Consider the following 22,631-nt stretch of genomic DNA (forward strand, 5'->3'; position numbering starts at 1 on the left):
ATTTTCCCTTGATTTGTGTCCGTGAGTATGAATCAGATTGCTCTCCTTTACGGCGGGTGTCACGTTTCCAATTAAGTTGTAATTTTCTTTCAAAGCTGCGCCAAAATGCAAATCATTTGAACATGTTCGCACCATATAATGCTCAGTTGTGTGTATAGTTGTATATCAAAATGGATTGCAAATGCGATAAACGGAAATAAAATACCTTTGCAGCCAATAATTAACATCTAGTTAGTCTATTAATATGGCATCAAAAATAAATGCACACAAATTGTTTCTGAACAATGAAAATTATTCTACATTAGTTCCATGAAATTCGAGATCTAATTTAATTCGCAACATCAATTTAGTGTGCATCTGAATTTCAGCTTGAAAGTTATTAGTTTAGCTGGCACACCGTGCGTATACGTAATCATTTTCATAAAACATTGAGTTTATAATGTAAATGCTTAGAGAACTTTAAAGTTTATACCTTGTATCTTAGTTTTAAAGGTTTATTTTTTAAATTACAGTTTATACACTTTTTGTTCTTTTAGCTTTTATTTACAGAGTGTAAACATGGTTAACATGTAAGTACAGTAGGTTACAACATTTTGCCAGGTCTTTAGTTTTGCATTTCCCATTACGTTTACACTACGATCTGGAATTCCTTTTCTGATTCGTGACCCGCCCATCACAACCCACCCCGCCCCCCACTAGCCAGTACATGTTGCGTTTGCATTCGAATTCGACATGTGTGTGTGCACACCTTTCATTTTGGCTTATTTAATTTTCCATCTTTATTCTCATTTCTGCTTTTTCGCAAATACACAACTGTACGCACATGGCACACTCCCACCACACCCACCGACCATCATTCAACCATGTAGGATGGCAAGGAGAAGAGGCAGAGGGTGTATGTGCATATATGCATACTTGTCTGAACGTCCTCACCCACATCCCGTGAGGTTAATTTGAAATTTTATCAAAAGTTGAAGCACAGGCCCCGTTGCACACTGCTCACGGAAACGAAATGTTGACCTGGATGACTGCAATGACGTTTGACTGTTGCTCCATCATCATCGTCGTCGTCATCTCCTTCATCCTACCAAACGTTCACATCTGTTTGGAGTTTCGAGACCAAAGTGAGGAATTTTAAATTATCTTTTTAGTTATACCATAAGCTAAGGAATATATGTATGTATGTAGTAACATATGTGTGCGGACATGTAACCTGACTCCTACATGACTACAAACCACAAATGAAATCAATAATTCTGTTAAATGAATCGAGCACATTTTTTTGGAACTTCTGTACGAGATATACACACATACATATATAGGTAGGTAGGATTGATGGGAATATGTCAAGTGTAAAATACTAACTGCAATGCCATTCACTTAACTTTACTTTAACGTCAAGTCTTTTGTGTGTTTGCCATAAAGAACCTAATTGGGTCACTCATTGAATCTGTTCCATGAATAAATTAAAATGCATAATATAGAACCAAAATGCCCATGGCTGACATAACTGTACATTTTGGCCTGCTCACTTTTTGGCCAAAAACTTTTACTACTGACTAATAGCAATACACACAAAAGCCAAAGAATGGCTGCCAAAACTAACAGAGCCACTTGCAACATGAAAAGCGGAAGGGATAACAACAGAGCTCACATTTTAAGTGTAGGCTGAGGCTCTTTCTCTTCGACTCAGAAATAAGGAATTATTTAACCATATACATAGTTCATACATACTAAGAAAATGGATTCGCCTCACCTCTTTGGCAGCGGCTGCCAGCATACTTTGGAAACTTTACGGTAATGAATTGAATCCTGAAAGCAATTACGATGCTTGGTGGTCCAAGGGACGCAATCATTTGCAGCGGCAGTTGCACAGAATGGAAAATTTTTAACAAGAAAATTTGATTTGTGTGTGTGTGTTGAGTGGGGGAAGACAGAATGCGAAAGGCGGAAGGTAGAGAGTAGAGTACCAGTAGCATCAGTAATCAGAGTCCGGGCCAAAAAAAAAAAAGATGAACAAAATCTCCTCCAACAACAGCTTTGGAATGTACAAAGATGCACTCAAGTGTAACATAAAGGGTACCGGGCTCAAAGCCCCCGGTCCTGGCGGAAGGTGTTAACAACCGCAGGATGGACTCAAAGCCCTACACACACACACACACACACACAACATGCACTATGCACATGCACAGGCCAATAAGCATAGTCTACATTTAATCGGGATAGAGACCTGCCCTCTGCAGTATCTACGCATTTGTCTGGTCTTGTAAGAATCAGAATGCAACAACAAACTGGATTGAGTTATGGATGAGAGGGGAAACTCATATCTCCGTCGGTCTCATCGAAAAAAAAAAAATAGCCAGAACAAATCTCCTTCTTACTTCAAATTGTACAAAGTGTCGAGTCTGGCCTCAGCATATTTACGATTACACTCGCTTGGCTACCCAGGCTAACGGCTCCCCGGCTCAGACATCAGACAGCTGGCAAATGATAGAGCTCAGATGTCTCTGGTTAAAGCCAATTGAGTAATATTCATAAGCTTAGATTTTTCTAATCAAAACTATATTTTGAATTCTTATGGCTGTCAAAAAGAGGTCGTTAACTTGCTTTATTATACTTCACCTCTCAGGGATACAGTCGGCTTTATCTTGCCGTGTTCCTAAAATAGACTTAAGTCCTGTCTGTAACTTTGTCTATGTTTTCCATAAAACAACTTGCAATACTTTCTACTGATTTTGGGCTGTTTTCCTGCATTGAAAAACGTTTAGGTTTCAAAAGGTTTAGTAGTAATTAATATCGACAACTAACAATGGCATTATTAATTGTGGCTAAAATGAGTATATTGCGAAGCTATTGTTCATAGAGTTACTAATTGGATTTTAAAGTCACGTGAGCAAATTCTCTTGTCCCATATTGCATTGTTTCATCTAATTTTGTGAAAGCCACTTTCATCGTCTTATCCAGCGCATGCATATATTTTGGCCTAAAGTAAAATAACAATAAAAACAGCTAATACACTTAACAACAAATATTTTAGCTACCATATAAGTGAATTAATATGCCACTTTACTGAACTTGTCTCTAAAGAAGAATTAAAGTAGTTGGATTACTAAACGTAGAGTTGATATAGAGACAAATTTAGAATATTTTTGAATTAAATAAAAATATACTTTATTTCGATATTTACTTTCATATGATTATACAGTCCGGCGGCTTGGCTATTAAACCGCATAGTCAGATATGGCGAGACCATTTTCTAGCAATCGATCATCGATCCAACTGCGAGCCAAAGCCACATTGGCATAGGCTGCGGGTACATCATCATTGCAACCGATACCCCAAGCCACCATGCCGCTTAGTTGATATCGATTCTCGGACGGAATACCGATGGGACAAGCAAGTGGAGCACCGCCATCACCCTGGCAGGTATCCACGCCACGCTGTCCACCCGCACACATGAACGACCGATCCAGAGCGAATTTCGGTCCTAGACGAGTGCCACGGAATTGATGTTGACAGGTATCGAAATCAACAACAGGCAACGGTACACGTTTCATGATTGCACTGTATTTTCCCGATGCGCCAAACACATCCTTGCCCCAACCCGATGAGAAGCACGATGTGCCCGGTGCTGGACTTGCGTTTTGCTGAGGCAAACAGACCACATTGATGTGATCGCCCAAGATGAATGGCTGGCTGAGAATCAACAGAGCAAAGTCGTTGGCCACATTCCTGCTCTTGTAGTTTGGATGCGTAATGATGCGCTGCACAGATTGCTCCTGGTAGGGCAGACGCTCTTTTGTTGTCTGCGAATCCCATTCACCGGCACGAGCCACAAAGCTTCCTGGTTGCTGGCCAATGACACAGTGCACCGCGGTCATGACCACCTGGGGATGTATGAGGGAACCAGCACAGAAATAGGTGGCATTTCCTGATCTCAACAGGGCAATGGTCCATGGGAACTCGCCAAATCCAGATTTATCATCTGTGGTCGATCCAAGTGTAAAGTCCAAACCATTCACATTACGAATGCCACAGCCAGTTGGCCGATTGGGACGTTGTTCCAATGGCTTGGGATTGAGTACCTCAGTTAGAGTCCTATTCAGAGCACAGCACTTCTCCACTGAGAGTTCGCAAACTGGATCATCGTTGCCAAAACGTATATCTATTTCGCCAAAGCCATCAAATGTTTCCGGTTCCGTAACACTATTTGTCGATGGATCGCACATATAGTACACGACACATTGGCAGTTATTCGATTTGCCACTAATCGAACCAATTATACTTGGTCCTCCTGTATCGGGTTGTACTATTTTACCTATTCCACCACTGGGCGTTGGTACACTGGGATTAGTGTTAAATATATCTTTTATATTCTTATCCGCAATCGAGCCAGCTTGAGGGGCACATTCAACATTGAAAATGGCGAAAAGTGCACTCAAAGTGACTATAAAAAACTGGTTTCTCGATCTCATAGCGATAACCTGCAAGAGAATAAATATAATAAGTATCATTTGACGCTAATATAACTGTGTAAGTATATATTTGCATATAAACAAGTTTCTCGGAAGCGTCAAAAACGCGTAAATATACAACGAATGAATCAATCTTAGAGAAAGAGTTTCTTTCTTCATTAATCAATAAGATTTCAAGATAATTTCTTAGTATTTAGTTTGATTTTTTAAGCTTGATATAGTTTTTAATTCATCACAAACACTGGAAAATTCCCACAATTCTTGATGATGACGCAAAATGTGGGAAATTTTTTTTGAATGTTGTCTTACTAGTAGCAAAATTGAACTCACCTCGTCTCTGGATTTTTAGTAGCTTTTGCTGATAGCCTTGATTGTTTTTTGTGTTTTTAAGAAAGAAAGAAAACAAAATCTGTTTTGTTTGAGCTAAAAATCAGTCTGTGGGCTGAACCGATGGCCTGACTCAAGCTAATCAGACAATTTCGTACAATTCGTTGGCCTTCAATCAAAACCTCAGACCAGAGTCAGACTTGTATGCGCGAACGAGGCAAGCCGGCGACTGTTGAGGTAAGCTCAAAGGCAAAACAGATAAGTACTAAAATGTGCTGAAATTCCCCGCTGCTGACTTTAACGAATGTCTACGAAGTGGCTTAGAATCTCTGAGAGCGAACATTTCATGTTAACTGATAAGATAGAGAGAGAGAGAGATCAGAGCGCTGATCACATTCATTTTAGGTAAGAGATTTTGATACCAGGAATTCTTTACAGTGGTCAGTGGGACTATCAAGCACTCGGTTTGACATGAAAACTGGTTTAACAACTTTAGCAGAGGTCAAGTTAATAAGTTGCACTGTAATTTCGTTATACTCAATAGGCAACAACTTTAGGCTGTTCATTTTAATTTGACTTTTAAAGATCTTTCTATTTATTTGAATTTGACTTTTAATGATCTTTCTTTTTATATTTCGCTAAAAAAATTGCAATTTCATTTGGGTCTTTTATAAAAAAAATCAGTAAAAAAAATTTACATTATACAGCAATTAAAGACTTTATTTTAAAAGCAATTAAAATGTGAATTTAATTTAATAAAAAATCACTTTTGTCACATTTGTTATCTCGTTTTAATTAAAAACAAATACAAAATAAATAATTCATCTTGTGTCCATTGCATATGAAAAGCTATAATCAACACATACGAAACCATATTGCATAATATTCTTTTCAATTGCTAAATATTTGCCTGCAAGGACTCATAATCAACGCCTATGAGCGTCATATTCAATTTCCTTTAACTGAACCACATGTTTGGCTTTGAATAAATATTCAATACCTTTCCAAGGTGTGATAATAATCACAAGCAAATATATTCCTTTGATCGGTTTGTTGGCTAATAAATAATATGCAAAAACAACAAAAAAGTGTTCTTGATTGCGTACAGGAAATGCCCGAAAGGTTATTGCCAATCAGTCTGAATCAAAAGAGTCAGTATTTTAAAAGTATTTTACACACACATGTATGTATGCATATATGTATGTACATACATGTGCACTTTGCACAACCACAAAGATGTTTAAGACTTTAAAATCCTTTTCACTGCTCAAATGAATGCCTTGAAAATATTTTCCCATTTTTTGCAGCCCAAAAACTTGTTGAATAAAAGTGAGAAACAATTTTACGAATAAATGAAAAATGTTCTTTATTGTGACTGAAAGACAGATATGTGCATTAGGGTGGGCCAAAAAGCATGTTTAAAAACTCATTTCTCCTTTATTAGAGAAACCACTCTATGACTTTAGTTTTTTTAAATAGCCAAAGAGGCTGATTTACCTCACATTTATATTTTTTTTTAAATTTATTAAAGTCTGTGCTCTCAATAAGAAGTGAAATTGCGATACAAAATGAGTTTAAATATGGAAAATATAAAAATGTGGCATCTTTTCGGCGCATATCCCTATTTGCACGCAATGAAAAATTTCATTGCCTATTATTGTTTGCAACATGGCTGAACCGCAACATGCCTAACTAGCAACATGGCTGACTACCAACATGGCTGACCAGCAACATGGCTGACTAGCAACATAGTTGTATAGCAATAAAAGTTTTTTGTTTATGAAACAAAAAAGTAAGAAATTTAAGAAAACTAAACAAATTTTGTCAATTTTTGCGATAAGCTCTACAAGTAAAAATTTCAAATGTACGAAATAATGTGCCACAATGAAACATCTAGGGAAAAAACAAGTTAATAATACTTCTAAATTTATTCTGAGCGTCATCTATGCCAAATGTAAGAAAACAAAATGTATACATATCTACATAATAAAAAAAATAGAAATAAAAACAACATATTAGACATTTTTCAACTATTCCATATGTTCAACTAAGAGATAAAATGAATTTTGTGGTTTTTAAATGTATTTGAATCATAAAATATTTTGATAAACAGACATAAAATGTTAGAAAAAAAATCTCTTTCATGCACAGTTAGAAAACAAATATGAATTTCTTAATTTTAAAGCATTTTACAATTTGATTTATCCAATGGAAGAACTTTGTGGGCAAAGGAAACAATCGCTGATGCTGGTTGGGATGAGGCTAAATCACAAAAGATGTGACACTGATTGTCCTTTGAGCCGCACAAAGGACGTGCGACAAATGCAAATATGGATTTATTAACCGATCGCTGAAGCCCCTCATCGTTGGCAGTGACACTCCAAAAACGATTATTGGGATCCATGCCAAAGTGGGATATATTCTGGGCTGCATAATGTCGGCGAAAGAATTTCTTACGCGTATTGTCTGTTAGGGTGATGCCCTGTTGTGATATCTTGAAATGTACTTCTATGGGAATGGGTCGTTTGTCTCCAGAATTCATTTCGAAAACCGCCTTACGCACAGCTTCGTCACCAGTAAGGGATTCCATGTCCGACTGGAACAAGTATAGCACATTACAAGCAGCTCCCTGTTGGAGCACCTGTTTCTGCTTGGAAATCAACTCCTCATCACGAGACGATAGCAACAGTTCCTGGTCTGGTATAATGAGAGTGCAAGGCAGAGCCAGTTGATTGATCGAGTGCTGGTAAACGAAGGCAGAAAGCGATGAAAAGATGGGTTCATTCGCGCATCCCTTAAGGCGTACACCGCGTGTTGTTGGCTCCAAAAGAAAATGTCGCACCAGTTCATCTCCAGACGCACCGACACCAACTCCAGGTGGAGGCTTTGCCACCCGCAAAACCAGGCCGTAGGCATCACGATATGTTGTCGAGTCTCGTATGAGAAATTTTCCGGGCGTTGCATTGCGCAGCAAGAGGACAGCTTCTTCTCGTGTCATATGCGGCTTGTACCAGTATTCGGATGAATCTTTTGCAAACTTCACCAAATGAGGCTCCACCTCCTGCGTATGGTTTTTTGGTTCGGCGCGAGGCTTTTCTCGAATGGTTTCTCGCACCACATGAGGCTCATCGGCAATGGCTAGTCGGGGAGATAGATAAGGACTGACACAACGATCGGAATTTGCATGGCGTTGCATGACTGGAAAAGTTGGAGTCTCTGGACGCTTTCTGTCCACCACAATAAGGGCTGGCTCAAAGTGTGGATGCACTGGAGCTACACACAACTGCCCTTCATCGGGTAGGTCAATGGATTCCACATGTCTGACCACCTGTTTGCCGCTATCCACAACATCTGCTTTCCTATTATCCGGGGAGAGAATTGTTTTATTGAGGCGTTCGTGCAACTCGTCCAAATCTTTTTGAATGGCTGCATTCTGGGCCAACTTTGTGGCTATATTGTTTTGTTCGCGTAGAGATTGCTCCTTGCGTTCCATCAGCATTTCCTCGAACTCTTGCCTTGAGGGTGTCTTTCGTAATACTGGACGTGATGGCGAAATGCTCGGCCGATTATTCCTCCGTGTAGAGGATGGACTGGCTGGGTAGGCGTTTTGTGTACGCTTCGTTTTCGGAATTTCCACAATTTCCTCGGTAGTTGGCACATGATTCAAATCACTGGTAGTGAAGCCTTGCGGAAGATTGCCATAGGTAAAGGGTCGTGCATTCTCACGAGCATGGTATGGAATATTTTCTGTGTCATCTGATTCCGAACTGTGACGCTCCTCTCCAGCAAATTGGCATATGGCATCGATTGGAATAGGGACAGATGGCGCTACATGCACCGATTCCATTTCGCACTCGATAATAAAAAACACAAAAAAAATAGAAAGCAAAACACCAAAACGTTTCAAAATAATATGCTTCTAAATTTAGCGACTGTGCTGTATAAATAAGTTGTTCTTTTTTAATATATATATATATGCACGTGTGTCTTAATACATATACGTATGTATTTTGGGTATATATTTATGTATTCTTGCAACCACTCAGTTCCCGTGGCTCCTAGCACACGTCAGCCACGCACAGAATCTTCCCGTTGACTAGCCGCACGGCATCTGGCGAATGCTCGGAGCTTATTCTCATCTTCTCTGCAACTTACCCGCTCTTATTTTACGTTTTTTGGCAGCGATATTCTCGCACGTATGTACCCTAGTGTACTCGCACAACACACTCACGTACATATATACATATATATATGTATGTGTATCTTTAGAAATATGTTTGAAAATTTTAAGGAAAAGCACGGTCTGAGAGTTCTGAGAATAATTGTCATTCGAATCTTATACTGTTTCAATAGAGCAAAACAAATATACATACAGTTGTAGTTATAAGCACACACATACAAATGTATGTATGTATGTATGTTTTCCCAAAAGTATTTCGACATATTTCTAACTATAAAGGCATAGTGCATCGACAATTCTAATTATTGTGTATTATGTAATTCAGATTCACCTTTTAATTTCTAAGGCAAATAAAGTGTTTTCTAAAGACAATCTATTATTCTAACTAGTTTTGGACTTAATTTTGTATTCGATTTTCAAAATATTGACATTTCTCACATTATATTTCTGAGACAATTTGTAACCGATTTGAATGAGTCATAACTTAATTCGTTCACCATTTTCCATAATTTAAAATTCTATGAAAATCTTAAACAAAAAGTCGGCGCATTTTTGAAACAACTTTTCTGCAGTAACGAATAATAACAAATAAAAGATTGTTTCGAAATTTGAATGCGAATCAAAAGAACTTTTTCCATTTAAAAAATAAGGATATGAATTTTAAATATCGTAAAAAAAATTGGCCAGTTACACGTTTTCAAAGTTGTTTTGTTTACAATTTGTTAAACTAGAATTTCTTAACACTGTGTTTTGTGTTTTGTGACATAAACTAATACACTCACAATATATGGAAGTAGGTAAATCTCTAAATAAATAATTTCAATGAAATTAGTCAACATCAGTTGGCGTAGGTCCTGCAATACCCGATAACAATTTCTTGGTAAACTTTCGCAATTCCAAAGGATCTTCGTTGTTAAAATCATCCATCACGGATTGCATTTGCTCCTTGAGGCCATCAGCTATTGAGGTCGTAATTCGATCCTTGAACAAATTGGTTATTGGACTTAAAATTATTCCAGTAAGTTGTCTAATTAAGCGCGCTTGATCCAGTTGAACATGAATATTGCTGAAGAAATTCAGAATTAGTATAATTGTAAATAAGAAATATTCAACCAGGCACTTACCTAAATTCAATTATGCGAAAATCATAAAGATGTAATTGTGATGTAATCACATTAACCGCCAATTCAGCATATACGATTGTATCGTCTAGAGAACCAATCACCTTTCCATATCCTTCTATTGCCATTAATTTGAGCATAAAGTTGTATTCAAACTGTGAAAAACATTAACATTTTCATTTTTAAAAATAGTATAAGAATCATTTTAAACAATTAGTTTACCTACTAATTCGTTGTTTGTGTTTTATTGTACCTAAATTCCTAATCCATTTATCATTCAGTTGATATTCAAATAATTTACAAACCAATAAATGTCAAGTTGACATTTGCACCTTTAATATAATCAATTAAGACGTGGTTTTTTTTACAAAAGACTCAACAATTTGCCAACATATGTTCTAACCATATTTATACCGTTGTAAGCAGACTGGCCCAAATGTTGCCCTATAGTTGGTTAGAGGAACTCATAGTTCACTTTTGGTTGACCTCTGGCCAAACATAAATAAGTTTTCCAACATTTAAAGCATTTCATTTTCTCTTACTTTGCCACAATTTGGTTTTAATTGATTTATAAAAATTTAATGAAATATTTATGAATGTAATTATTAACAATATTTGTGTACTCACCTGAAGTTTATTTATCTTTAAATAAAAGCGGCTTAAGAACGATTTACCCTCGTAGGTCATGAATGCATCTCCGTGTCGCTTAATACCCGAAAGGTTGTACACAATGCCATTGGTTAAATACAGGCCAGCCTCATAAGTAATGAATAAAGGCTTCTGGTTGAGAGGGGGAGGAGGAAGAGAAGGAGAATAAATCATAAGCAACTCAATATCTTAATAATATTCCTACATATATATCAACATACAACTGATATACTCTCCTTCATGTCAGGTAGTTGCAAATGCTCAATTCCCAACTTTTGAAGATGCAATAGAACCATGGGAGTGACCACATCCACTTCTTCATTAATATTTGTCCAACCGACATCATCTTTTTCAAAACCATTTGACTCATCCGCATTGCTCGTGTTCTGAGAACTACGATTGAACCTTTGACACATTGCAAAAAGTAAACACTAATTATTAAGCAATAAACTTTAATTAGTATAGGCTAGAACGATTATTAAATGGCACTAGTTAACAAATCTCAAACAGTGGAAGTTTACTAAAGAATTTGAATAGAAGTAAAATATTACTAATACGCCAAGTGAACCAATTGGAAGTTAGGATAAAGATAAACTTCCATTAAAATGCAATTTTGAGCGCCCATTTATCATTTTGATTTGTAAAAAGTGAACAATTGATTACATTAAAGCCATTGACTCTAAAACTGAGTTTACTCACTCATAATTTGTAAGAGTTTGTATTATTTATTACCTGGATAATATTCCCAGCTCAGCCTCATTGGTTAGGGTAGCAACGTCTGCCATCGCGGCAATAAGACTGATACTCATTAAAAGTCTAATCACATACATTTTTTTTTTTTTTTTTTTTATTATTAAATCACATTGACGATTAATTTCCACTGACTTTTTATGGTTGTTTGTGTCGGCTAGTGTAATTATATTTGTTGTGCTTCTTTAATACGATTGAAACTTGAGGTCACAATGTCTTAGGGAGTAGCACCTTTTGCTTTAGCTTGTTTAAAAACAATTCTGTAAATAGAATACAGTCGTAGATTGTACATAATTTGTAGATACAAATGTAGACACATTTATCCATGCGTATGGCACATGTATCCACTTATATGCATAGATAAATAGAATTTATTATCAAAATATATTTTCAAGTATGACAAATGTTTCAGGAATTATTAATTCCATTTGCAACTCAGACACGAATACACAGCAGCACGAAACGACTACTACTGAGTACTATTTGATATCACAAATCAAAAGTCGCAGCTTAAAACTATAGTTTAAGGTACACATGCATGTATGAATGCACAATTAATCCAAAAAGTTTTAGTGACTAATTTTGCGGTTTATATACAGAGCAACAGAGAAAGAGATGGAGACATAGAGAGAGAGATAAACAAAGAGAGTCTCTAGTCATATTATGCTTCAAATTCAACACTTTTCACATTTCGGTTCGCACATAGACACAGGGAAGTCAATTATTTGCTTCCTATTTAGTTGGTTTTTTTTTATTTTTTCGGGTGTACTGTGAGCCCATGAAAGCAATGCGATTTATAAATTATTGCCCACTTCCATCTGTGAGCTTGAGCTGAAAATAAAAAGCAACAGAGTCGACAGTTACCGATATATCCACCTGACGTGTGTGCGGTTGAAACGAAACTACTGTTTGAAATTGAAATTGTGCGAGTGCCAAACAGTCGCCGGCGTTGCTGTTGCTGCTGCTGCTGCTGCTGGCGTCCCCGTCCAGCCCCAACCGCAGCCTCATCAAACATTACAAGCAATCTAGCCTTGATCTTGTTAAGCTTTTGAGCGCTTTTCCTACGGCTACGGCTCTACATTACGCGGTGCGAAATTAATCTAGGGGTTCATTTTCAATACACTTTACTTGCGATTATGTTGATGGCGTAAATTTTAAAATAACCATACTCGTACACAACGAGGGTGGGTTCAAAAGTTGCGGAATTTAAAGAATTGTTTAGCAGTTTATAACAATTGAGGACCTTATAATAAATTTTAATAACACAGTGCAACAAAATTGTATTTTTTTTTCTGAGGTATAACTCTAATTCAGAATCAGCGATCCCAAATTACCTTTTCAAATTACCCTACCCTTCTGAGATATTCACGAAAACTAAATTTTTCGTTGTTCCTCACTTCACATTTAAATACCCTTTTCTCATAATCAGGTTATCTCAAACATTTTTTCATTTAATACCACAGATACCAGATTGTCGTTTAAAAGAAATTTGCATAAGTTTTCTGACGCTATCAAAATAACTAAATCGAAATCGTCGAAAAATTTGATATTCCAGAATGTTTCAGCAATCCAGAAAAACCAAGTTCATGTTCGAAATCAGCGACCCCAAATTACCCCAAAAAAGCAAATGAAGTCCTTACCGCAAAATGGCTGTTGAATTGTGTAATTAAAAGATATATATATAAGATAGAACATTAAAATTAACCATATTTACCAGGAGCGATAAATAACCAGAGGGCCGGGGCTAACTTTGACCGCGTCAAAGTTTGTATACCCTTGCAGGTTTTGAGTAAAAGGTCTAATATTTGCGAAAGAACGGCTTAGGAAATAACGAAGTTATTGATCAAAGTCACTATTCACCACCTTTTTTCTCCTATGGGAGCTATATGATATAGTCGCCCGATCTTAATCAAATTTGGCACAGTCATTAATAGTTATGCTAAACTGAGAAATATAAATTTTTATGACAATTGCTTCAAAAGTAACGAAGTAATTGACAAAAGTCACTGTTTTCGAAAGATCGTTCCTATGGGAGCTATATGAAATAGTCACCCGATCTTGATCAAATTTTGCATAGTCGTTTATATGTGTAATTACACATTATAATTTAGGCCCAATCTGTACTTCCTTCCCCCCAAAACATATGTCTATTATTAGGATTTAGATAAGAAAAAATCAAAATTTATTGAATAATATGCGTATATATAAGTTTGATAATAGTTTTCGGATTATGGATTAAAATATTCTCTAATACTAAATGCAATTATGGGTAAATGGTGACTGGATAGTTTAAACCACAGCAACTGGTTTGTCATCACGAATGTATTCCTCAAAGTTCTTGTCGTCCAAGAGTGTGGGATCGAAATCGTTAATCAGCTGAACTAAAACTGGATTGTCCAGCATTGTAGTGTGATTTCCCTCAATAACCTTAAGGGACACTTTGCCAGACGTCAATTGCGAGACACAATAATCCTCTTCAATATCCTGTAAAGAGACTTCCGCAGGGCGTACCAAAGTAATGGGCGATTTCAAGTCCTTAAGGCTATCCAAATCAAAGTTGAGAACCATCTTAACTCTGCGGAACATGGCATCTACAATTGTCTCAGAATATTCCCTGCTATAAATATTCTGTTTGTCCACATAGGTCATGAATAAGTCCATTTTCTCTTTGAGATTATCAATTTTGTGGAACATTACTGCGGCGGATTCCTTCGTTTCCTCGGGGAATATCTGATTAATAATGCTAGAAAAGAGCAGATCGTAAAGATCATTATCGGTGCAGTTTTCACCCAAATGAAGGTTGGTGAGTCGCTTAAGGAAATGCGGAGCTCCATCTATCAACAAAATGTGTCCACGGAAACCGGCATTCTCCAGCAGAGCGGCAAGTTGCAGGGCCACAAAAGAGCCATATGAGTATCCAATGATATAGAAGGGTTCAGTCGGTTTTAGAATCGGTTTAACATTCTATAAAATGATAAAAAATGTAAATGAGTTATACGGAGCTGATTAACTTGCGGGTTACTTACTTCAAAAGCTTGTTGAGCAATCTCAAGCACAGTTTCCAGTTTGGCAAACTGATGCAATTGCAGGACAACGGCTCTGCTCTGCAATTTGGAACCAATGTGATACCACGCCTGTCCAGCTGTTCCCTCCAGTCCGGGTATTATGATATTCGGTGGAACACTCTGTTTGGAAGAAGCTGCCGATGTGTCCAATGGAAGTACAATTTGATCGCAACGAGATTCATCACCCAAGTTACGCAGAAGTAAATCCATGCCAAGGAGTTTACTGTCAGATGCGAATATCATTTTCACACCATCAGTATTCTCCTTCTCTCTGGCATCGACATATTCCTGCAGTTTTTGGAAGGTCAGAGCCCGCAAATCTTGTGGCGTTAATACCAATTCAAAGTCACGTTCCAATGTCTGCTTGATCTCCACAGCCATCAGGGAGTCCATTCCCATCTCTGACAGAGTTGTGCCCAATGAGACGGATTTCAAATCGCGTATTCCCATGATATTCATTACCGCATCGATAATACTTTCATTTCCAGAACGTCCCGAACGTTTCTCGGCAACAACCATGCTAGACACAATCGGAGCTTCGGCAGTTAACAGATGGTCCAGTTCCTGAAGACACGACGAAATTCTTTGCTGCAGAGTGCCACCGATTTCCATATCGATTTTATCCTCGGCCATATCGGCTACCAGTCCCACCTCACCAACTGCACCCCATTGAATGGCTTTGCCAGGCAGTCCATCGCGATGGCGACCCTCAATGATGCGTTCCATAACAGAATTGGACATGCCATAGTTGGTCTGGCCAGCATTTCCTCGTCCGCACGATACACTGGAGAAGACCACAAAGTATTCCAATTGGGGACAGCAGATGCGTGAGAGCTCATCCAAAATCTTGGTGGCCACAGCCTTGGGAGAGAAGCTCTCCACGAATTGTTCAATGGTTTGATTTGCAAAAATACCGTCCCTCAAGGCCACGGCCAAATTGAAAATTCCACCAACGGGACCAAGCTTAGCAGCTTCCTCCAATAGGTTGCGACAACCATCGACTGTTGAGATATCCGCAGTATTAACAACTACTTCGCAACCATATGTCTTCCAGAGTCTAAAGATAAACAAAACACATTAATGGCATCAGTAATTTGGGTGAGAAATTAACTCTATACATACGCAATGCGATAGGATTGATAGTCCTTTGTGATGCCACGACTGGAACTGAGTACCAATTTCTTTGCTCCACGCAGAGCCATCCAATCGGCCAATTCCAATCCAAATCCTCCAAGTCCGCCAGGAATGACATATGTCAGCTGAGGCTTAAAGTAAATTTGGCTCATGACACGCACTGGCATGGTGGCCAGGTCTTCTGGTCTATCGCGCACTTGAATCACTACTTTGCCAATATGTTTGCCGCCAATCAAATGCCTAAAGGCCTGTTCGATTTCATGTGCCGGAAAAACTGTCACTGGCAGAGGTTGAATAATACCATTAGCAATATCCGTGTCTATCAGTTTTTTCAAATGCTGAAATTAGAGATTAAGTTATTCACCAAAATTGTAATAGGCTCAGGAGTTTTGGCATCTTACCCAAATATCTTCGTCGGGTGCAACAAGTAGATTATCAGCTAGCACAGCATGGAAGGTAATTTCCTTCAGGAAGCATCCCATGCCCAGTTTACTATCGTTAGCCATATCGAATTTTCCAATTTCCAAAAAGTGACCAGATTGGGCCAAACAACGCACCGAAGCCTGAAGCTTGTCCTCCGATAAGGAGTTCAGTACAAAATCAACACCTTTGCCATCGGTTTCACGCTGAATCATCCTCTCAAATGTCGTGTCACGCGAGTTACCAATATGGGACTCTAAAATTTAAAGAAAAATATTAAAGCTAGAAATATGTTCAAGTATTATTCCTAATTACCTTTAAGTTGTGGGAACATATCCAAAAGGAATTGCTTCTTTTGAGGAGTACTGCAAGTGGTGAAGACTTCCAAATTATAAGCCAAGGCCACGCGAATGGCTGCCAAACCAATGCCTCCAGTGCCGGCATGTATAAGGATACTCTTGCCCTTCCTAATGTCGGTGGCCATGAAGAAGGCATAGTAGACAGTTATGTATACAACTGGCACAGAGGCGGCTTCCTTCAGTGACCAATGATCGGGAATGTCCCAAATTAGTTTCGATGGCTTTTCCACATAGGAAGCCACACCACCCTTGACCACCATGCTCATAATCCGACGTCCTGTGACCGTATTAATGCCAGAGTATTCAAAGCCCAACACACAGCTCTGATCGATACGACTGGAGCCATACAATTCCACAGCCAGACGACCCGTGGCAAGCATCACATCTCGGAAGTTTAGCGATGAGTATGCTATCTTGATCATGCAGTTCTTTGGCTCCAAAGGACCCTCAAACCAGCGTAGAGACGACAAATCGCCACGTTGAATAACATTGCCATAGATGTGATCTAGTCTTGGCTTTTCTTCGTCTATCACAGGCAATTGCAAGTGCCTTAGACTACCCCAGGATCCCTGGATAAAAGTTATTGTTAAACAAATTCACTGATATTCAATGGATGTACTTACTTTACGATAAATATTGATTGCCAGTCCAAGTGAGAGCTGCGTCGAGTAGAACGGAGCCGACAAATCAAATTCGGGAGCAGATTTATCATCAATGAAGAAACATGTTACCAAATTGCCATCCGGTTCTTTGCGCAAACAGTTAACCAGGCCGACGAGGCCATTCAGTTTCTCATTAAACGAATAGACAACTACTGGAGTCTTTGTACTAATGGCATTTTGCACCTGTGCAATCCATTCAAAGTTCTTATCGGTGTCCGAAACTCTTATCACTGTTGGCTGAAGTTGCAATTTCTTTGATACCTTCTGCAGCAAAAGGAATACCTCTTCATTCTCATTATCGATAGGGATCACGGTGATCAAGCGGAAATGTTCGGGCAACTTGAGATTGGCAATGTTCGTCACGGACTTTTCTCTAACCAAGAGATAACCATTGTCCACAAGAACCTTTTGAGCAGTGTCGATTAAGTCTGATATGGTTTCGCCTTCGAGTCCGCCAACTACAACAAAATGACAATTCGATTGAGTGGACAGTTTTCCATTCTCAATGTGAATGCTTGGGATGTCTTCCAACTTTTTGTTAGTCAGGAACATATAATCTCCTGTGATGACAGGCAAATCTTCAATGGCATCAAGGAATTCGGTTAGAACTGTCGCCCTATCATCCGTATCAACCTCCACAAGTTTCATTTTCAAAGTGGGCACATTTTCCAAAGCCAATTGGACACAAACTCTCGCAGCATTGGCAATTGAGATCTTGGGCGTTGGCATATAGGGTAGGAATTCATATTGTTCCAATACTGGGATGCCAGGTGGTCGGCGTCTTTGCACAGGACTGGCATGAAGACCAATTAGCTCAATGCCACCGGCAATCACACGATCGTACTTGTGATCCACATAGACATCGAATATTCTGTTCTCTGGATCCATTTTGGTCATCAAATCAAAATGATGGACTCCATTGATACGCAGTTTTCGTATTTTCGTGGGCAACAACAGAGTACGTGAATCCGTGCCCAAGATATGAATCTGCAGCATGGCATCAATGAAGGTGACCCAGTTGTAATTCCACTCCACTTGGCCATACAAACCATCCGAACGTGCCTTGTGCACTGCCCGGAATGCGCCATTGTAATGATATCCACGGAGTTTCAATTCCTTGTAAAAGTCCTTTTTCGATACCATACCGAATTCAGATTCCTTTTGGAAGTGATAAACTTCAGGTATAGTGGGATTCTCAATCTCTCTTATGATTCCTGTAACCACTAGAGTGCCAGCTTCCGTAATCTAAAAAAACAGCAAGAAGGCTTTCAATAAAAAAAACACGAGAATAACTTCTGCATTCTCACCTCAAAGTGTCCAGTGCCATATTGAATCATGACATTCAATTCAACTTCGCCGTTTTGCGGCATAGTCGTTGCCCTGAGGAAGCGTACATCCTCGAATTCCACCGGGACATCCATATAGCTTGGTCCATGGTACATAAGGGATAATGTCTCCCAAACGTATTGCAGATAACAAGTGGCTGGTACTAGAATTTTGCCATCTATCACATGACCACCCATAAATTCCTCATTGTCACTGGACAAATTCACCGAGAAGACGCGCTCGCCGCTCGACTTGGTCTTCATGTTCTCGTACTTGGTCACAAACCAATCCTCGCTATGATCCCAGCGTATAAGCGAACTGATGCTTGGCGTCGATCGAGATACAGGGAAATTGACTGTGGGATACAATTTTGCCACTGGCACCATTAAACCATTCTGGAATAATCTAAGAGAACAAAAAGCCTATTAGCAAGGACCTCCTACTAGCTACAATGATTCGATTCGACTACTTACTTGCCCAATGCCGACATAAAGAAGAGGGCATTATTTTTGTTGCCACGATTGGTCAATGGAATGTGCACACCATTGGCCATGGATCTCTTAAGAATGGCACCCAATAGACCGTGTGGTGCAATCTCAATGGTCAATGCATTCTTTGGTAATAGCGAAAATGTTTCCTCAAAGAGAACGCTATTTAGCAAATTATTCGTATGATATTCCGCCGAGCACATTTGTCGTTCAGGTTGCTCCCAATCGGTCTTTGGCACACTTGTGCTCAACCATTTTTCAGTCCTTGGTTTTGGATTGGGCACAGTCTCTTTCATGTATTGCAACAAAGGTGGACCCATATGGGCAATGTATCGCGAATGATAGGCGATATTTGAACAGGGCACTTCCTTGGCAAAGATACCCTTTGCCTTCAATTCGGCCACAAATTGTGCCACATCGTCAATTGGACCAGATATTGTGCACGAATCGGGGCCATTGTGACAAGCCACTTCAATGGTTTCGGGCAGCATTCTGATAATTGTCTTGTAGCCAACACCAACCGCTGCCATGGAACCCTTGATCTTCTCCACATCGAGACTCACTCGACCACGGTAATAGGCAGCGAGGATCATCTGTTGAGGCGTGAAACCACCATCGGCATAGGCACAACCCAATTCTCCAACCGAGTGTCCAATAATGTAATCCGGTTCCAGGCCAAGAGAGCGCAGGACATCAGTCAAACCGATTTGAACGGCTGCAATGCCAACAAAGGAGTGCAAAATATTTTGATATATTGCCGGATCATTGGAAGTCAGAATGTGGATAAGATCGAGGCCCTTTGACAACAGGGTCTGATGGCAAATTTCAATTGACTGCCGGAAACGTGGTATGATCATAAGAGAAGCGCCCATTTCAGTCCATTGCGATCCCATGCCGCTATACACCCAGACAATGGGTCGCTTCAGGCCAGTATAATGTTGAACATCTCTGACCAGCGACTTGGTTGGCTCTGCTCCTTGCTTGGCAAATACCGCATAACCACGGAACACCATGCCCGAGACATCCTCTTCCTGGATGTTCTGAAGCAAGGCAATAAACTCCGAGTCCAATGGCTTCTTCTCAACAGCATTGAATATCTCATTCACGGCATTCTCTGTTCTGCCTGCCCATGTTAGAATACGAGGCACATCATCTTCGGGTAGGCCAAAGTTAGTCTTCGACTTTGGATAAGCTTGCAAAATGGCATGCGCATTGGCACCACCAAAACCAAATGAATTGATGCCAATGTAGGGTTTCGGCAATGGAGTCACATCCTTTACAACAATCAATCGTCCCTCCGCCAGGGGAGCTATAATGGGTTTCACTTCGGTAAAGTTAATATTGGGCGGAATTAGGCCTGTTTCGAAGGCGAAGCAGGCTTTGACCAATGAGCAAATGCCCGAAGCCGCCTCAGAGTGACCAACATTGGATTTAACCGAGCCAACCAACAAAGGTTCAGTCCTTTGGCTGCAGATCACATTATCGATGGCCTTGCACTCCTCAGGATCACCGACTACCGTTCCAGTGCTGTGAGCCTCCAAGTAGCCCAAATCCTTTGGCTTGAGATCTATCTCCTTGTAGAATTGATCGAGAAGTTTTTCCTGCACTTTTCCCGATGGATAGGTAATACCCTCTGGCTTATAACCATCACAATTGGTTTTTGAATAAACCACACTTGCATAAACACGTTTGGCATCACGTTTTCGCTGAAGGAACAGACAATTAATTGTCTCGGATCGGGTATAACCACTGGCATCTTTATCGAAAGGACGACAGAAGCCATCGGGAGCCAAAACACCAAGTCTACAAAAATTATATTGTTTAGCTTTCTCAAAAGGACACGTTCAAAGTAGTTAATTTACCTGGCAAACTGAAGAGTCACAAACGGATGAAGAAGCAAATTCGAACCACCAATAATGGCAGCATCAATTTCTCCATTACGAATGGCACTGAAAGCATTATCCAGAGCATACATGGAACTGGAGCAGGCTGTATCCAGTAGAAACGAAGGTCCTTCCAAACCCAAACTATACGAAATACGATTTGCCATCATGGCCCGACTGCAGCCAGTGATGCCGAAACCACCCGATGAAACCTTCTCATAGAACCATGTCTTTTCCGACTCCGAGATGCAAGAACCAACATAAACTCCGGTCTTGGTTCCGCGCAAAGTTTTCGGATTTATGCCGGCATCGATCACTGCCTCGTATGCGGTCTCAATAAGGATACGCGTCTGAGGATCCATTGTATGAGCCTGCTTGAAATGCACACCAAAGAACGTGGCATCGAATTTCTCAAGATCATGAATTTTTCCAGAACGTTTTGGAATTTCCGGATTAAAGTGACGCCATCGACGTTCGTCGTCATCAACCATGTCAATCTAAAAGAACAAAGGGATGTATTCATTATGAATTTATCCTTCCTAAAAGGACACAACACAAATTTCACACTGGAATCCTTTCCATAGACAAAAAAAAATTGATATCCATTATCCTTAAACTTTCTTTTTTGTTATTGCATTTTCTATAAATTTTTTTTTTTGTTTCATTGTCAATTTTAGTCCTTCAATTAAACACTTTTTATTCCTAGGTCTTAGCTAACCTTGTTGTATAGATTGTATTCGTATTCCGATATATTACGGCAATTTGGAAACTTTCCAGCCATTCCCGAAATCACAATATCATCACCGTCTGTATCAGGACGGGATCTGGAGTATTTCTTATTCTTTTTTAGATCCATATCGTTAGACATATTGTATTCACTTTTTTTTTCAAACACTTTCAGCACTTTATGTGTAGCAAATTTCCTTTAACCACTTCACACGATCACAAAAGCCGCAAATTGTTTTATTTTTTGTTTTTATTTTTAGTTTTCTGCACAATAATAATCCAACAAGAAGGTGTCACCGAATTGCGAATCCAATAGCAATTAAGCCTACAATTTACACGACAGCTCCTTTTATATTCCGATCTTATATATATGCAAGAGCTGTGCGAGCCTATTACAAATTCCAAAATAAATAAATGGTAAATACTTTGACCACTCTAAAGTAATTAAAAGCACTGAATTGTATAAACAGGCGGTTCATTTTACCGTGCACCACGATTGCACAGCCTACTTAATGGCCTGATGTAAGCTTCTATGTAATATCATTGTGGCGGAAAAATTTCATTTTTTGGAAAAATGATATCCATACCATAGAAATTTTCAAGCTCGAAGAGTCATTTAATCGTATTCAATTCAATTTCTTGGCCCAAAAATAATCTTTTCTAATACTTTCTAAATTATATTCAAATGGCTTACTCATTGCACTTGCATTTACTGCAAATTACAGCTAGATTCATGCTTTCAGTGTTATTGAACTTCAAAATCGTTTGCTTTCAATGTTAATGAACTACAAAATGCAAATAAATAAGTCGTTGATTGAACTTGTCTCTTAGAATATTTTAGCATATTCGACCGATTCCCAGTAAGCACTTACATCCATATGTATATTCGAATCCCCCTCCAAAGTGCTCGTGGAATTTACACGGCCGAAAATTACGATTAATTATGGTCCGCATTCATTTGTTTAATACAATTTGAATGCTACAAAGTTTCCTAACACTAATTTGACAAACAAAATTCATACCACACCCCGGCAAAAATAATTGTAATATAATTTGCCACAAACTCT

At 39.0% G+C, this 22,631-nt stretch overlaps 4 protein-coding genes and 1 long non-coding RNA gene across 6 annotated transcripts; 1 reads left to right on the plus strand and 4 right to left on the minus strand.

Moving 5' to 3' along the window:
• Window positions 1-387: 387 nt before the first annotated feature.
• Window positions 388-1,264, plus strand: LOC124459762. Its single transcript, XR_006953779.1, has 3 exons — window positions 388-441; window positions 513-569; window positions 870-1,264. It is a non-coding gene; the product is annotated as an uncharacterized LOC124459762 (long non-coding RNA).
• A 1,880-nt stretch (window positions 1,265-3,144) lies between these two features.
• LOC6650958 (phenoloxidase-activating factor 2) lies at window positions 3,145-5,031 on the minus strand. The gene is made up of 2 exons (XM_015176748.3): window positions 4,806-5,031; window positions 3,145-4,484 (listed from the first exon to the last, which is right to left on the minus strand). Exon 2 carries the CDS (start codon window positions 4,473-4,475, stop codon window positions 3,222-3,224), a length of 1,254 nt encoding a protein of 417 aa, XP_015032234.1. The 5' UTR covers window positions 4,476-4,484; window positions 4,806-5,031; the 3' UTR covers window positions 3,145-3,221.
• A 1,847-nt stretch (window positions 5,032-6,878) lies between these two features.
• LOC111519428 (tensin homolog) lies at window positions 6,879-8,985 on the minus strand. Its single transcript, XM_023180359.2, has one exon. The coding sequence runs from the start codon at window positions 8,647-8,649 to the stop codon at window positions 6,982-6,984; it is 1,668 nt and encodes a 555-aa protein (XP_023036127.1). The 5' UTR covers window positions 8,650-8,985; the 3' UTR covers window positions 6,879-6,981.
• A 634-nt stretch (window positions 8,986-9,619) lies between these two features.
• Window positions 9,620-11,778, minus strand: LOC6651197. 2 transcript variants are annotated; one of them, XM_023180310.2, is made up of 5 exons: window positions 11,484-11,778; window positions 10,973-11,156; window positions 10,731-10,880; window positions 10,107-10,258; window positions 9,620-10,048 (listed from the first exon to the last, which is right to left on the minus strand). In XM_023180310.2, exons 1-5 carry the CDS (start codon window positions 11,579-11,581, stop codon window positions 9,811-9,813), a joined length of 822 nt encoding a protein of 273 aa, XP_023036078.1. In that variant the 5' UTR covers window positions 11,582-11,778; the 3' UTR covers window positions 9,620-9,810. The 2 variants fall into 2 exon arrangements, with proteins under 2 accessions (XP_023036078.1, XP_023036077.1); XM_023180309.2 differs by having other exon boundaries at window positions 10,731-10,883; window positions 11,484-11,777.
• Window positions 11,779-13,660: 1,882 nt separating this feature from the next.
• LOC6651198 (fatty acid synthase) lies at window positions 13,661-21,753 on the minus strand. The gene is made up of 10 exons (XM_002073844.3): window positions 21,557-21,753; window positions 20,818-21,335; window positions 18,941-20,758; window positions 18,449-18,872; window positions 17,103-18,386; window positions 16,436-17,048; window positions 16,102-16,376; window positions 15,689-16,038; window positions 14,528-15,623; window positions 13,661-14,465 (listed from the first exon to the last, which is right to left on the minus strand). Exons 1-10 carry the CDS (start codon window positions 21,704-21,706, stop codon window positions 13,791-13,793), a joined length of 7,203 nt encoding a protein of 2,400 aa, XP_002073880.1. The 5' UTR covers window positions 21,707-21,753; the 3' UTR covers window positions 13,661-13,790.
• Window positions 21,754-22,631: the final 878 nt, after the last annotated feature.

This window comes from Drosophila willistoni, chromosome 3R (genome assembly GCF_018902025.1).
Source record: "Drosophila willistoni isolate 14030-0811.24 chromosome 3R, UCI_dwil_1.1, whole genome shotgun sequence".
NCBI classification, from domain to species: domain Eukaryota; kingdom Metazoa; phylum Arthropoda; class Insecta; order Diptera; family Drosophilidae; genus Drosophila; species Drosophila willistoni.

Coding starts and splice junctions, on each gene's coding strand:
- LOC111519428 (XM_023180359.2), bottom strand. CDS start 8,649: ATGGAATCGGTGCATGTAGCGCCATCTGTCCCTATTCCAATCGATGCC.
- LOC6651197 (XM_023180309.2), bottom strand. CDS start 11,581: ATGTATGTGATTAGACTTTTAATGAGTATCAGTCTTATTGCCGCGATG. Junction 10,884..10,972: donor TGAAGGAGAGTATATCAGTT/GTATGTTGATAT, acceptor CCTCTCAACCAG/AAGCCTTTATTCATTACTTA. Junction 10,049..10,106: donor TTTCGCATAATTGAATTTAG/GTAAGTGCCTGG, acceptor GAATTTCTTCAG/CAATATTCATGTTCAACTGG.
- LOC6650958 (XM_015176748.3), bottom strand. CDS start 4,475: ATGAGATCGAGAAACCAGTTTTTTATAGTCACTTTGAGTGCACTTTTC.
- LOC6651198 (XM_002073844.3), bottom strand. CDS start 21,706: ATGTCTAACGATATGGATCTAAAAAAGAATAAGAAATACTCCAGATCC. Junction 18,873..18,940: donor TTTATGTCGGCATTGGGCAA/GTAAGTAGTCGA, acceptor TTGTTCTCTTAG/ATTATTCCAGAATGGTTTAA. Junction 16,039..16,101: donor CACCCGACGAAGATATTTGG/GTAAGATGCCAA, acceptor CTCTAATTTCAG/CATTTGAAAAAACTGATAGA.